This window comes from Diabrotica undecimpunctata, chromosome 4, assembly GCF_040954645.1.
Source record: "Diabrotica undecimpunctata isolate CICGRU chromosome 4, icDiaUnde3, whole genome shotgun sequence".
In the NCBI taxonomy this organism is placed as follows: Eukaryota; Metazoa; Arthropoda; class Insecta; order Coleoptera; family Chrysomelidae; genus Diabrotica; species Diabrotica undecimpunctata.
The window spans coordinates 91,453,684-91,471,080 of record NC_092806.1 but is presented as its reverse complement, the minus strand read 5'-3'; the positions used below and the strand labels follow the sequence as shown (position 1 = coordinate 91,471,080).

At 28.7% G+C, this 17,397-nt stretch overlaps 1 protein-coding gene across 1 annotated transcript in view; it reads left to right on the top strand.

Annotated features, from left to right (window-relative positions):
• The first annotated feature begins 681 nt into the window (after positions 1-681).
• The window catches only part of LOC140438802 (uncharacterized), a 29,684-nt gene continuing 12,968 nt past the window's right edge, over positions 682-17,397 (top strand). Inside the window, exon 1 of the mRNA XM_072528449.1 lies at positions 682-797. Coding sequence (XP_072384550.1) covers positions 682-797 — 116 coding nt within the window. The remainder of the gene's footprint in view (positions 798-17,397) is intronic.

Sequence of the window (17,397 nt, the reverse complement as noted above, 5' to 3'; positions counted from 1 at the left end):
CATAGATCGGAAATTTTGTTTTTAGTTTTTCCGTTACCTTAGTTTCTTATAAAACTATGATGTCTAGTTTCAGTCTGTTTTAAAACTCGTCCAGAGTGTTAATTTTCTGTCTTTCCATGACCCTATTTTTAGATCGTCCAACCGGTTAGAGAGTTCCGTTTACACCGATACTGCCCATTGCGCTCAGTAATACACCGGTATTTTCTCGAACATAAACGTGAAGTTCTTAAATTGTTTGTGCAGGATTAGGATCAAGGTAATGGAGAATGATCTCATTCAAAAATAAACAAAGAGATTGTAAGGATAACAATAAAAAATATTTAAAATTTATATATGCCAAACGATCCCGCAAATCTGTCATAACAGAAAGAGAAGATTTAGTCTCATGGCCACAAAGATATCTTCGCTCTATTAGAGAGGTTCGTTCTACCCACAAAAAGATTTATTGTCTGGACAAAACGTGGGTAAATGCTGGTCACACAATATCTAAGATCTGGCAAGATACTATTGTAACAAGTTATCATCAACCATCTATGGACGGTTTATCAACAGCGTTATGAGACCAACGGGTAAAGGGCAATTACTGATTTTTGACCATATAAGTAGTGAGAGTGGCTTTTTAGATGACAGTGCACTCATTTTTTATCATTATTAAGATATAATTAATATGGGCTCAAGTAAATGGTAGCCCGTGAAAATGTGACATATAAATTTTCTGATGTCCAATGTTCGTTAGAAATCACAATGGAACGGATACGGAAAGAAGATTGGGCTGATGCCGTAGCCCATGTGATCAAGTAAGAAGAGAAAATGTGGAGATTGGACGGGATGGTAGACACTGTTTTTAATAAAATAATAATAGACTTAAGTGTGACTAGGAATTCCTCTTCGGATGAGTCGCTGGATTCCGAAACTTCATGAACATAAAATAGGTAATTATTTATTTGCTTTATAGGTCTCCTTCTATATAAATGGAATATAATAATTATTTGCCTAGTTTTCTGTTTTTTAAAGTAGAGCGCTCTATAATAACAACAAAATTTTACTTTATTTTGTTGAACAACTATAAGATACCTGTCAAAAACACGTGATCATTTAATAATTATATCGGTCTTGATTTAATTTTTACGTAATTATTTATATATTTAAATAAATAATAATTAATTAAAATATTATTTTGGTATGCCTCTGCAAATTTGATAAGCGGAATATCGGTTGGTTGCTTTAAGTGTGATGTTGCCAATAAGTCACTCGCTTTAAGTGCGATGTTGCCAATAGGTTATACCTCTGTAGTTGTCACACTTAAGCTGTACGCCTTTTTTATGTAACGGGCCCATCACGCCTCACATCATGCCCTGTGAATGGTCTCATTTTGCCAGACAAGAAGTAAAAGTATATGCAGTGTCTGTAGTAGGGCGTCGCCACTATTCTTGTAGAGCTTACTGCAAATTTGACCAGTTCCTGGTAATTTATTGTTTTAAGCCTTTTAATGGGAAAACTGTTTAATGGTAGATGGTCTTTCGATTGGGTTGAATATATTCCAATCATTTCGATCTGATACGGTATCTGTTTCTTTCATATAATGACCAATAAATTTTGTGTCAAAAAATTGAACCAATCTCTTCAAGATTAATTCTGTATCTCTTAGGATATTTCTTTCTCCATACTTAGAGCTCCCTATTATTCCCTTAAACTCTTTGCTAATTTTGTTTAGAATTCTTTGAAACTTTCGAGTTTCTAGTAACTATGCTTTCTAACTGCTTTTCCTCAAATTTCCTTTTTTGGATAATCTTTTTTCTTCCCTTGTTATGGAAATTCCCAGTATTCCTCCTTTGTTCTTGTGTATTCAGCTTGAATTGTTTTTAGGTATGCTGTATTTTGGTTATCTGTTGCTTCTCGTCACTTCTTGTCTAACCATTCGTTTTGTTTAACTGGCTTGGTTTTTCCTAATATTTCCGTTGTCTTCTCAGTTATTATATTTCTATATTTGTACACAATTCCTCCACATTTCCCCTTGCCTTCAGGCTCTTCATTTCCTCATTCATTTGCCTTCTATACTCTCTCGCAACGGTTTCAATGCACAGATTAGCAACATTAATTCAGTCTTGTTTCATATATTTACCCTTCTTTATCTATGTTTGGGTCTCAGTAGTTTCTGACGTCCATGAAGTCGGAAGAATATTTTGCATTTATCAAGATGTGATCTATCTGGTTAACGGTTTTGTGGTCAGGAGATTCCCATGTTCCTAAGTGTATCATTTTATGGGGAAATCTTGTTCCTCCTACTATGATGTTTTTGGTGCTTGCAAAGTTTATTAGTCTCAACCCGTTATCCTTTGAGTCTTCGTAATATAAGCTCTTAGATCCTATAGTTGGCTGAAAAAATGATCTTTGTCAATTTTTGCATAAAGGTCCCAGCATTTATTTTTTCGTCATGACGTGGACATTGATCATATTTGATGTCTAAGTTTTCGTAGAATTCATATTTTTCGTCATCTTTCGTTTTTTCCGCAGGTACCTGTACACTAAGTAAGCTATAGTTAAAAAATTGTCCTTTAAGTGCTTAAGTTTATAGGCTTAAAGGTAAAGACTAATTACTTTGCTTTTTTACTGACTAGAAAACTACTGCCAAACTCGTGCCGGTTGCTATGTCTGCTATAATATATAATGTAGTCTTTTCTCTCGATAAGTGCCGAACCAGTTCATCTAATCTCTTGAATAGCTATTACATCGGCTTTCATTTTATCCAGTGCTTGTGCTAGCAATTTAAGAGCGCCTGGGGCATAACGAGTTTGTACGTTCCACGTGCAGATTTGTAAATCGTTATTCCTAAACAGTCCGGCTTTTCTTCTTCGTCCTTTCCTATCAATAAGTTTTTTTAGGGGAAGAGATCGTTAACCTTTTGCCCAAGCCCATAATCTTCGAAGGACCATTTCTTCCGCTCTCGTTTGCCCTAACTATGCTTCCCACTGAGGTTACTACAATCTTCCACAGATTTACTGTAGGAAGTAGGTTAAGTATTCCACTATCTACTAGAAACCACATTCAAAAGCAAAAGAAAAGAAATAAAAAGAAATGAGAACATAAACAGAAAACACAAAGAAATAATAAACATTTATAAACTAAGGGAAGAAACAACGAGAATAAGATACTCAGAAGGACTAGAGAAAGAGATGGACAATGAACATGAAATAACAGAAACAATAGAAGAAGAATGGGGAAAATTTAAAAATGCGTTGATAAAAACAGCTAAATCAATATGTGGAACCACAAGAAATAACAACAGAGGGAGACGAACATCTTGGTGGAACGATGAAGTGAAAACAGAAATAAAAGAAAAGAAGAAATTATGGAAAGAATACATCCAAGACAAAACACAACAAAAATATGAAAATTATAAGAGACAAAGAACAAAAGTTAAAGAGATAGTTAAGAAAGAGAAAAAGAAAAGTTGGGAAAAATTCGGGGGAAAATGGAAGAAAACAGCAAAGAAAACTTAAAATTATTTTACAGAACATTGAAAAACCTAAGAAGCAACAAAGAAACGAAACTGAAACAAATAATGAACAAGGAAGGAACAATAATAAACGACGATAAGACAATAATGAAAAAGATGGAGGGAACATTTTCAGCTGATACTGAATGGAAATTAAGCGAATACAATGGAGAAGGAAAGCCACAACAGGAGAGTATCCATGAGAAACACGGAAAATTCAGAAACTATAGAAAAAGAAGAACTGGAAGAAGCAATAAGAAAGATAAAGATTGGAAAAGCACCAGGAAGCGATGAAGTAGCACCAGAAATGATGAAATATATAGGAGTAAAAGCAAAAGAAAAATTGTTATACATATATAACCTAATATGGAAGAGAAAAGTAATACCCAGAGAATGGACAAATGCAGTAATTATACCTATATACAAGAAAGGAAACACAAGAGACTGTAGGAACTATAGGGGTATATCACTACTATGTGTAGCAGCAAAAGTATACGAAACCGTAATAGAAAGGAAAATTAGAAAATAAATAGAACATAAATTAGAGGATGTACAAAGTGGATTCAGGAAAGGACACAACACACAAGACCATATATTCATCATGCAACAAGTAATAGAAAAAGCCTTAAAGAAAAATAAAGAAATACATCTGAGCTTTATAGACATGGAAAAAGCATTCGACTCAGTCAAAAGAAAAGATATATGGGAAAGCCTAAAGAAGAAACAAGTAAGTGAAGAACTGATAGAAGCAACAAAGAGTATATACATGAAAACAACAAATACAGTAAGAATGTTAAATATACAGTCAGAACCATTTGAAACAACCCAAGGAGTTAGACAAGGGGGAAGTCTCAGCCCAGTACTATTCATAAATGTAATAGATGAGATAGTGAAAGAATGTAAGAAAACATTCAAGAAATACTGCATCGGTTGGAACAAAATGCAAATGATAAATGCTGACATGTGTATATTTGCAGACGACATAGTATTAATTGCGGAAACTGCAGAAAAACTAAAATACAACTTAGAGAAATGGAACCTAGAAGCAAGCAAATACAACTTAAACGTAAACAAAGAGAAGACTCAAATAATGAAAATATCAAGGAAACAAGGGACGGAAGATCAAATAGAAGTAATGATAGACCAACAAAAAATAATACAGACAAATTCATACAAATACTTAGGAACAGTAATCAACAACAAAGGAGACATCGAGGATGATCTTAACAACAGAATGGAAAACACAGGAAAACTATTCCAAGCACTCAATAGAGGATTCCTTAATAACAAAGAAATATCAACAAAGACCAAGATGACAATATACAAAACAATATATAGACCTACAGTGACATATGGAGCAGAAAATTAGATATTAAACAAAAGACATCAGAGCAGAATTCAGGCAGCAGAGATGAAATACCTCAGAAGAACGATAGGACTAAAAAGAACTGATAGAATCAGAAATGAAGAAATAAGAGAAAGACTCAAAATCAAACCGATACTCGAGTCAATCAAAGAGAAAAAATTGGCATGGTTCGGACATCTAAACCGGATGGACAATAATAGACAAGTAAAAAGAGTGTGGGACGCCAAACCAATAGGGAAGAACAGAAGAGGAAGACCCATTAAAGAATGGAACAGTGACATCTCGCAGATACTGCAGAGTAAGGGTAAGACTTGGCAGGAAGCAACACAGATGGCATCAAATAGGAAGGAATGGAGAAAGTTCGTTAAGAGCTAGGACACCTCAGAAGACTGTCAAATATTGTAATTTAATGAATTGTATTGTAAACGGCCCAACACCGAAAGGTACAAATGGGTTCTACTGATTAAGTAAGTAAAGTATTTTGCAAAGAATGACATAAGTATAGCAAAAGTAATAACTACCCAATGCCAAATAAACAAAAAAAAAAAGAATTTCAAAAACCAGAACACATATAAATCTAATGTTGCATATGAAAAACTAAATACAGTTTCCATGGATTTCATCTCAAATTTAGTTCCCAGTCCAACAGGAAAAAAGCATATACTAGTGATAGTTGATTTATATACAAAATTTATTAAACTATATCCCTGCTCAAGAACAAATGTTAAAACATTGAAATTATATATTAATCATTTTTCCGAAGAAATAGGACCGTTTAGAAATTGCATAATAGATAACACTACAACAAAAAATTTCGGGCATTTTGTGAGAAAAAGGGGATCAACATTCATTTTATAAGTATCAGACTTCCTCAGGCAAATCCTGCAGAAAGATATATTGAAGAAGTTATAAAATATTTAAGGATAGTATGCCAGGATCAACATGGGACATGGCAGCAACATATAGAATAAGTAGAATATTTTTTTAAATAATACACACAATTTAAATACAGAGGAAGTACCAGAATATTTAATGTTTGGCCATATAGGAAACAGAAAATGGATTAGTGAATATAATCAGGATATGTTAGAACAAGTAATGCAGAAAGTGAATAGCCGAATTATAAGGAAAGCAGGAGGCAAAGGACAGCCGGAGAGAGAAAATTGATTTTTGGCGCGGGACAGCGATCGTTACATTACGGATATTCTCCAAGACCATGTTGTTCCTTACGGCTGCTACACAGTCTACGGCTTCATGTTAATGCATGATAACGCTTGATGTAACACAGTGTGGATTACGAAAGATTACCTGGTCAACACCAACCAATATAAAAACAATGGACTGGCCTTTATAGCGTCCAGACATGAATCTCATCGAGCAGCTATAGGATGAACTTAAACGCAAGGTTTGGGTCCGTAATCTAGTACCAGCGACAGTGGCGGAGCTAAAAACTGCATTATATGAAGAGTGGGAAGCGATTCCTCAGGAATCAGTCAGAAACTGAATTAAGAGGACCTTATGAGAGTGCATGAAAAGTTTAATACAACTCAAAGGAATAAATGCTCAGTATTAATTTTAATTTTTTATATTAATTTACTTTTATATTCATTATATAATTACTTTCAATCATAACATATTTTCTCACATACAATATTAAGTTATCTTTGTTATGTTTTTTACTTACTAACTTTATAAATATTGGTGTGATTACAATAAAAAAATTACTTCTGTTAACGATATTTTACTGTTAATTTTAGATTATATGTGGATATAACACTGGCCAAACAGCGTAGTGTAGAAATATAACTTATTTTACTTTTGAGTCGTTTTTTTTTCTCGCATATATATATATATATATATATATATATATATATATATATATATATATATATATATATATATATATATATATATATATATATATATATATATATATATATATATATCTTTAAGGAATATGACCGTTTAATTTAATATAAAAAATGTGCACTCGTAAGTGAATGGGATATTTTCGGTCAATTTGGAGATTAAAAAAGAAAAGAGTTGTGCTACTTTATCTTTTTATTGAATACGTTTCGCCCACTGTTCAATGGGCATCATCAGTTCATCTTTAAAAGATCTGTAGCATTAAGATATTAGTATGGTGAAGACACATCAAAAATTAATTTACTAAATAAAACAGCAAAAACACAGAATGCCGGAAGATTCCCAATTTAAGTAATTTTATATTAATTAGTTATATAATTTAACTTTTAAAAACATTGATGGAAAAATAGATAAAACAGATTTTAGAATCCATCAATGTTTTTAAAAGTTAAATTATATAACTAATTAATATAAAATTACTTAAATTGGGAATCTTCCGGCATTCTGTGTTTTTGCTGTTTTATTTAGTAAATTAATTTTTGATGTATCTTCACCATACTAATATCTTAATGCTACAGATCTTTTAAAGATGAACTGATGATGCCCATTGAACAGTGGGCGAAACGTATTCAATAAAAAGATAAAGTAGCACAACTCTTTTCTTTTTTAATCTCCAAATTGACCGAAAATATCCCATTCACTTACGAGTGCACATTTTATATATATATATATATATATATATATATATATATATATATATATATATATATATATATATATATATATATATATTGGGATAATATTAAATATAGGAGAAACGAAGGTAATCTAGAATGAACTTAAATAGTGATTAAAGAAATAATTTATAAGTTATATACTTATAATTAAGAATATTATAGAAAGAATATTATAAAAAGTATTTATATGAGGGCATTCGTAAGAAATTAGCATAATAATAATAAGTTTAAAAAGTTTTTTATTTTGCAATGTATTATTTTAATAATTATGATATTATAAATATATTTGAGTACGCCATCTTTATAGGCAACCAAATATACACTATAGTAAATTTGGTTGTGGGAACTTTTGTGAATAATTATGGATTTAAAGTAGTGTTATTTATTAATTTAAGATGTTTAATTTATATATAAGTTTACATTCTGATCTGAACAGCCTAAATTTCCATAAAATTCTCGATAGAAGAGTAAAGAATTATCTAGAACTCTAAAATAAGACGACAATAGAAAGAATTTAACCTTTTTTCGTAGTAGAATGTTCGCGAACATTGTAGTGTCTATGAAATAGAAGGATTCGATGATATTTTCTATCAAGAATATTCGTGAACATTGAAATGATATAAATACGATGTGATTTGGATTCAAGATGGTCAGTATTAGGGTATTAGTATTGAAAAGACAGTATGGAGTCGGTCAGTATTAGGGTATTAGTACAGTATTCAATAGTCATTAATGCAGTATTCAAGATAGTCAGTAATCAGTGATTCAGTAGTTGGAAAGTATATTAGATGAAGATTAAAAAATAGTATTAAGAGTGTTAGTTGGAGATTAAAAATTATATTATGTATATGGTGATTGGAGATTGGAAGAGAAAAAAGATTATTAGAAAAAAGAATAAACAAAAAAGCAATAAAAAAGGAAGAATATTTTACCGATTTATAAATGCTATTAAGAAGAAAAATATTTTAAAATGGTGGAAGCTGATAATTAAAACATTTTGGTGTATTTGACAATGCAAGTTCACAAAAAGAAGGATAACCGAGGCTAACAACGAAGACATTGAGTGGTGATTAAAATCTTTATTTTACCAAATTTTGTTAATATAATTTAATTAATGTCATAAGAATTTCAATTTAAAGATAGTTTGTTTTAAATTTACATTGTCTATATTAGATATATATGTGTGTTTCATAATAATTATAATAAAGATAATTTCAAAAAGAGAACCGCGATAAAAACCCTTTATATATGTTATTTAAAAACACTCATTGCTCATAAAACTATACACAAACAAAACATCATAACAATATATATATATATATATATATATATATATATATATATATATATATATATATATATATATATATATATATATATATATTAGAATAATATTATTATTATCTCTTAGATAATGTAATTACGCAATTACCTTTTGAATTGCCGTTTATATATAAATATGTCGATGACATCATATGTGCAGTTCCATCTTATCACATCAATACCACACTAAACATTTTTAATTCATTTAATAAACATCTTCAGTTTACAATTGAAACTGAGACAGATTTTAGTATACCATTTTTAGACACAAGAGTAATAAGAACAAATGACAATATTTTGACATTGGATTGGTACCAAAAACCGACAGCATCAGGCAGATATATAAATTACTATTCAAACCATACCCCCCGTCAAAAATATAATACTGTACTAGGTATGAAAAACAGGATAATGTCCATTGTTGATGACAACTTTTTACAAAAAAATCTAAACATAATATACAAAATTTTTCGTAACAACGGATATCCTAAACAAATTTTAAAAAAACTGATTTACAGCTCTAATTTCTATGACGGTCCCGTCCATGATTCTAATAACAAATCAATCAAATATAAAAAACTTCCCTTTATTAATGGTTCAACTCATTCTGTCATATCCATATTCAAAAATGTTCCTAATATTAGTATAGCTAAATATAATACCATGAACAGCAAACAACTATTTTCAAAAATCAAAGACCCACTACCAACCTTATATAAAAGTAATGTCGTTTATGAAATACCGTGTTTAGGATGTCAAAATAGCTATATTGGTCAAACATCACAATGGCTAAAACAACGCATCACACAACATAAAAGTGATTGCCGCTTGAGAAAAAATACTTGCGCAGTGGTTGAACACTATGAAAACACTGGTCATATGCTAGACTATAACAAAGCTCACATTTTGGCACAGACTGATAACTACAAAAGTAGATTATTTCTTGAAATGTATTACATTAATAAAAATAAAAACACTTTAAATTATAAAACGGACACTGGACAGTTAAGTAACATATATTGTAACATATTAAACAAAATTTATAAATATTAAAAATAGCCAACATTCATCTTAATAACAACTAACCTTAATAATTCATCAAATAAATATTATTCTTCTAACTTTTCTTTTATTGTTATTTTTATTTTTACATTTGAAATAATTTTAATTTTTTATCGTATAGCTGTAACGAACGTGCTTAAGAAAATTTAATCTTGACATTCAATATTTCAAATACTTCAATGTCAGTTTTTATTTGCGAAATCTTTTAAATTCTGTAAGTGTTTTAAAATGTATTTGTACGCCATTTTTTGTAATGTTCAAATTGTTTTTAGTTTACTCCTGAGGAAGCTTTTAAATAAATAGCGAAATATTGAGTAATTTAGAAAAAAGAAAGATTTTTATTATAGACCACTATACCGATAATTTGAACGTATTTATATATATATATATATATATATATATATATATATATATATATATATATATATATTTATATATATATATATATATATATATATATATATATTTATATATATATATATGTATATATATATATATATATATATATTGTGACGATTGGGGTTTATAGAAAATAATTTATAAGTTATATACTAGAGAATTTTATAAAAATATATTTATGTGAGGGCATTTTAAGAAATTAGCATATAATAATTGTAAAAAGTTGTATTTTAATGTTGTAAATAGATTTAAGTGAGCCATGTGCATAGGCAACCAACTATACAAACTCTGTCTCTAAGTGACATTTTAGGAAATAATTGGAAATATAAAGTGGGGTTATAATAATATATTGTTTGAAATGTGTATTTTATTAAATTAGAATGTTAAGTTACTAATTTAATTATATATTCTGATCTGAAAAGCCTAAATGTAAACAAAATTATTAATAGAAAAGAATGGAATTCTCTGGATCTCCGGAGATGGCCATGTTTGCGAAATGGTTTGTTCCAGAAAATTCAGACAAGTATTTAATAGAACTAAATAGAACATGATTTCTTACCAGATGGTTCTGGAATATCCAAAAAAGATATAAATACCCGTGATTTGGATTCAAGATGGAGAGTTTTTAGTCAGAAGTCAAGCAGTTTATTATGAAAGTTAGTAGAAGATAGACACAAATTAGTTAGTGAAGTCAATTGTTCACAGTTTTAGTAAGTCAGTCAAGCAGTTTAATAAGAAATATGAAAGTTAGTTGGAGATAGTCCAATTGTTTAATATAGTGAGTTAAATGAAGATTAAAAATTATGCATATATTTAATGCACATTTATAATTATACACAAATAATTATTGAAGATTATAAAAGTATATTAGAAGAATATTGGATGGACATTGGAAGGAATTAAAATTATATTATGATTGGAGATTAGTATAAATCAACTTATAATAATTGGATATTGGTATATTGAAAAGAAGAATAAATATAAATGGTGTTTGCTGGTGGTGTATAAATGCTGGTGAAGAAAACTATATCTTAAATTGGTAGAAGCTGATAATTGGAAAAAGTAATTTCACAAAAACAAGGATAACCGAAGTACGAAGACATTCAGTGGTGATTAGAATCTATATAGTGGAAAACAGTTCATTTAGGCATTCAGTGAAAGAAAGGTACAAAATTTTGTTAATATAATTTAGTTAATGTCATAACAATTTCAATTTTGAAGATAGTTTGTTTAAATTTTACATTGTCTATAGAATTTAATTAGTTTTATAAGAGTATCAATTTAAAGATAGTTTATTTTAAATTTACATTGGCTAGGTTAGATATATATGTGTGTTCCATAATAGTTATAATAAAGATGATTTAAAAAAGTACTTACAAACTAATTCTTTGAGAACCGCGATAAAAACCCTATATTATTAAAAATACTCATTGCTCATCATTCAAACAAAATAATACATCATAACAATTTGGCGCCCAACGCGGTGGCTCTCTATTTAAAAGAATTAGTTTGGGAAGATAAGTGCTCTCATATAATTAAATTAATTATCAGTAGAAAGAAAAAATTATAGATTTTATTTTAATTATATTTGAACAAGTAAAGTCTCAAAATGTCTCAAGGAAAGAAAGGTACAAGAAGCAAAAAGAATGAAGAAGATGTGGAAGTAGAAACACAACCTATACAAGAGGAGAGTTTAGTTCAAGTTCCACAAGATACTGCAGAAATGAATCCAGAAAGAGAGGAAAATGTCAATATGGCAGCTTTGATGTCATTAATGATGCAGATGAACAAGACAATAGAAGAGAATTCAAAAGAAATCAAAGAAGACATAAAAAAATTGGAAGAGAATTCAAAAGAAGTCAAAGAAGACATAAAAAAAATGGAACAGAAATTGGAAGAGAATTATAGAAAATTAGAAAAGAAAATAGAAGATAATAATAATAAAATTGTAAAACAAATGGAAAAACAAATGGATAAAAAACTTGAAGCTGCAGAAAAAAAAGTTGCAAATGAAATAAAAAGTATACGGAATGACTACAAGAAAAGGATAGACAATGAGAGGACAGAAGTAAAGAGGATTATTCAAGATAATAAAATAGATATAGAACAGAAAATAGAGTTACAGAAATGTAACTTAGAAGTAAAAATTAACGAAGACAGGAGAAACACAGAAGAAAAATTAGACGATATACAACAAAATATCCAAATAAATTGTAATCAAATAAGAAATGTGGAACAGAGAATAGATGATATTTCACAAATGAGAGACATAGGGAGACCTTACTTAAATTTAACAAATGAGACTGGGATTAAATTCTCTGGTAATATAAAAAATTTGCATCCTAGAGTATACATAAATAGTTTAAAACATAAATTAAGATTTGTGAATAATATTAATGATATTAAAGATTATATTAGAGGGACATTAAATGACAATGCAGCAACTTGGGTTGCTAGTATTGAGAATGATTTAGATAATTTTCAAACATTTGAAAATAAATTTTTAAATTATTATTGGGGAGAACTAGAGCAAGCCAAGTTTAGAGAAATTCTATATTTTGGAAAGTATAATCACAATTTAAAATCAAATATGGTAGATTATGCATTAAAACTGATAACAGTTGCAAAATATTTAGAACCACCACTTAGAGAGGATGAAACAGTCTTAAATGTAACTAGACATTTTGATGCTGATGTTGTGCAAACCGTAACTGTACAAAATATTCAAACAATAGATAGTTTTATTAATTTTATTCAAAGAATACAAAGAGGCAATATGACAAGTAATAATAACAACAGAAAAAACAATAATAACTTTCAATATAATAAAAATGATAATCAACAATATAGACAATCATATAATAATTATAGATATGGTAATAATTTACAAAATTTTAATAATAATAACAGTAATCAAATTAGACAAAATTGTAATAACAATACTAGTTATAATAGACAACATTTTAATAACAGTACTAATAATAATAGACAAGATTTTAACAATAGAAGAAATACAGAGCGACCTAACTATAACAGACAGGTAAATTGTGTTCGAAGGAATAGAAGCTGCGAAGACAGGGAACGAAGTAGTACAAGGCAGGAAAATGTGAGTAGAAGTCATAGTAGGGAAAGACATAGGACATCAGATCCAAGTGGTCAGATACAATCTGACAATTCTAATAATCAAAATTTTGTGCAGTAAACTTTCTGAATTACAAGTTAGGCCATTGCTATTATGAAAAACCTTCTGAATTTATTTCTTTAGATGAAGAGAAAATTATTGAATCTATTAATTTAATTTATATACATGCTTTGGCCAAAAATAAAATGATTAAGATCATGATAGATACTGGTTCAGAAAGTACTTTAGTCTCGGAGAATTTTATTTTTAATACATTAAAATTATCAGATATAATAAAGATTCCAAAAATTAAAATTGTTGGTGCAAATAATAAGAAGTTGGGTGAAATTGATAAACTAGCCAATTTTAAAATTAATATTCTTAATAAAGAAATTAATATGCAAGGATTTATTGTCAAGGATTTATGTGTTGATATATTAATGGGAAATGATGAATTGGAAAAGAAGAAAGTAAAGATAGATTTTGAAGAAAAAATGGTAACTTTGGAAGGGCAAATAATTAAATTTATGCAGAAAGATGAGGTAGAAGAAGGAATAAGAGTTGATAGGATATTATTAAAAGAAAATAATGATGTTTATGAAGAAGAAATGTATTTTGATGATAGGGAAATGTCCCAAAAGAATGTAAAGAATAATTATTGTAGTGAATATTTAAGGAATGGAAATTTTAAGCAGATGGATGCCTACGAGGCGGAGTGCGTAAAATTGGAAGCAAGGAATAATGAGTACATAATGAAGAATAATTTTATTTGTAAAGAAGAAGATATAATGAAAGTTTTAAATTGCCCTGAAGAATATAAATCAATAGTCATTTCCATATTGCAGCAACACAAGGGACTTGTCAATAAAGAAAATAGAATTGCACAAAATTATATCCATAGTATAAAAGTTAAAGAAGAAAAAGATTTTAAAACAAAATCATACCCAATACCATATAAATACAGAGAAGAAGTAAACAAAACAATTAATAATATGTTAGAAGATGGGATCATTGAGAAGGCAGACACACGTTTTATTAACCCCATAGTAGTAGTACGAAAAAGATCAGGTGAAATCAGGTTATGTTTGGATGCAAGGAATATTAACAAGATTACTGAAAAGCAATTTGAAGCACCAATGAGTATAGATGGAATATTAGGAAGAATTACAGGAATGTCATTTTTCACTAAAATCGATTTACAGCATAGTTTCTGGTTAATACCTCTAGAAAGAAAAAGTAGACAGTATACAGGATTTCAGATAGATGGAGTAGTATATCAATTCAAAGTAGTACCATTTGGACTTCAATCATCTTGCAGTGCTCTATGTAGATGTCTTCATGATATTTTGGATCAATATGAACATTTTGTAATTCACTACATTGATGATATATTAATTTTTTCTAAAACGGCTGAAGATCATGAGAAACACCTAAAAATTATAATAAATAGATTAGACAAAGTTGGACTAAAAATAAATCAAGAAAAATGTACATTTTTTCAAAAAGAAGTCATATATCTAGGTTATAAACTTAACACTAAGGGAATCGAAATGGATCCAGAACGGACACAAGTCATTCAGGAATATAAAACACCACACAATTTAAGAACTTTAAGAGGATTTATTGGAATAATTAATTATTATAAAAGGGTGATACCAGATCTAAGTATAAAAGAAATTCCATTACTTGAACTACTGAGAAAAGGTGTAAAATGGAGATGGGATCAGAGAAGAGAACTAGCATTCCAAGAAATTAAAAACATTTTTTTGTCAAATTTGAAAATATACTATCCTGACTACACACAGCCATTCATATTAAGAACAGATGCATCAATAGAGAGATTATCAGGGGTATTATTACAAATACATGATGGGGTCGAATACCCAATACAATTCATTTCAAGAATAACAAAGCCACATGAAAAGGGTTACTCAGTTTCAGAATTAGAACTAGCAAGTATAATACACTGTGTCACAAAATTAAGATTTTATTTGTTGGGTAATGAATTTACTATAGAAACAGATCACCAAGCTTTAACGTCTATATTAAATAACAAATATGGAAACAGTAGAATACATCGGTGGAGTCTAATACTTAGTGAATACTGCTTTGAAATCAAATACATTTCTGGAAAATCCAATATAGTGGCAGATGCTTTATCAAGGTTAGAAAATACACCACAAAAAGGGCAGCGAACAATAAAAATTGGATTAAATCAATTAGTAGAAAGTACTGGATTATATTCTAAAGAAGAAATTATAAGAGATCAGATCAATTTGAGTGAAAAACAAAAAGTCCTTAGGAAAGATGGAGTATATTATAAAATAATAAATGGCATAGAAGTATATGTAATAACTAGAACTTTAGCAAAGAAAATATTGAAAAATTTACATAACGATTATATGCATATTGGTTCAAGAAAGCTATGGATGCTATTTAGGGACAATTATTTTGCAAAGAATGACATAAGTATAGCAAAAAAAATTACTACCCAATGCCCAATATGTCAACTAAACAAAGAAAAGAATTTAAAAAAAAACTTACTGATAGATCCATTTCATAGATAGATGGTAGATTTCTTTGTTGTGAATAAATTTGACATCATACTTGTTGAATTTTGTACATGTGGAAATTGTTGCTACCCTAAAAATCATAATTTGGGGTTAGATACAGAATTAATACTATAAAAATGTCTTTCTAATATAATAAAGTGAAAAAACTTACCAATTTATATTGATGACAGTTATTTTGAATGGAAATAATTCCTAGATTTTGTCTATAATATAAATAAACAGAACACAATATCCATTATATTTTTAATTAAGGTTATATTTTATTCTCTCCATTTGACATGACAGTTTGACCATAGAATAGCCGAACTGTGATCCTGTGATCGAACTTGTTCTCTGCTTTGACATAGACAGCGAACAGGGATGTATTTAACACATTTTAAATAAAAAAAAAATTTTGATTTTTTTAAATTTAATAAGGTATGAGAAAATTAATATTTAAAAAAATAATAAGTAAATTATTTATTTTAAATATTATTTTTGGGGTATTGTGACGATTGGGGTTTATAGAAAATAATTTATAAGTTATATACTACATAATATTAGATATAAAAAAGTATTTAATTATTTTAAATAAGTTATATACTAGAGAATTTTATAAAAATATATTTATGTGAGGGCATTTTAAGAAATTAGCATATAATAATTGTAAAAAGTTGTATTTTAATGTTGTAAATAGATTTAAGTGAGCCATGTGCATAGGCAACCAACTATACAAACTCTGTCTCTAAGTGACATTTTAGGAAATAATTGGGAATATAAAGTGGGGTTATAATAATATATTGTTTGAAATGTGTATTTTATTAAATTAGAATGTTAAGTTACTAATTTAATTATATATTCTGATCTGAAAAGCCTAAATGTAAACAAAATTATTAATAGAAAAGAATGGAATTCTCTGGATCTCCGGAGATGGCCATGTTTGCGAAATGGTTTGTTCCAGAAAATTCAGACAAGTATTTAATAGAACTAAATAGAACATGATTTCTTACCAGATGGTTCTGGAATATCCAAAAAAGATATAAATACCCGTGATTTGGATTCAAGATGGAGAGTTTTTAGTCAGAAGTCAAGCAGTTTATTATGAAAGTTAGTAGAAGATAGACACAAATTAGTTAGTGAAGTCAATTGTTCACAGTTTTAGTAAGTCAGTCAAGCAGTTTAATAAGAAATATGAAAGTTAGTTGGAGATAGTCCAATTGTTTAATATAGTGAGTTAAATGAAGATTAAAAATTATGCATATATTTAATGCACATTTATAATTATACACAAATAATTATTGAAGATTATAAAAGTATATTAGAAGAATATTGGATGGACATTGGAAGGAATTAAAATTATATTATGATTGGAGATTAGTATAAATCAACTTATAATAATTGGATATTGGTATACTGAAAAGAAGAATAAATATAAATGGTGTTTGCTGGTGGTGTATAAATACTGGTGAAGAAAA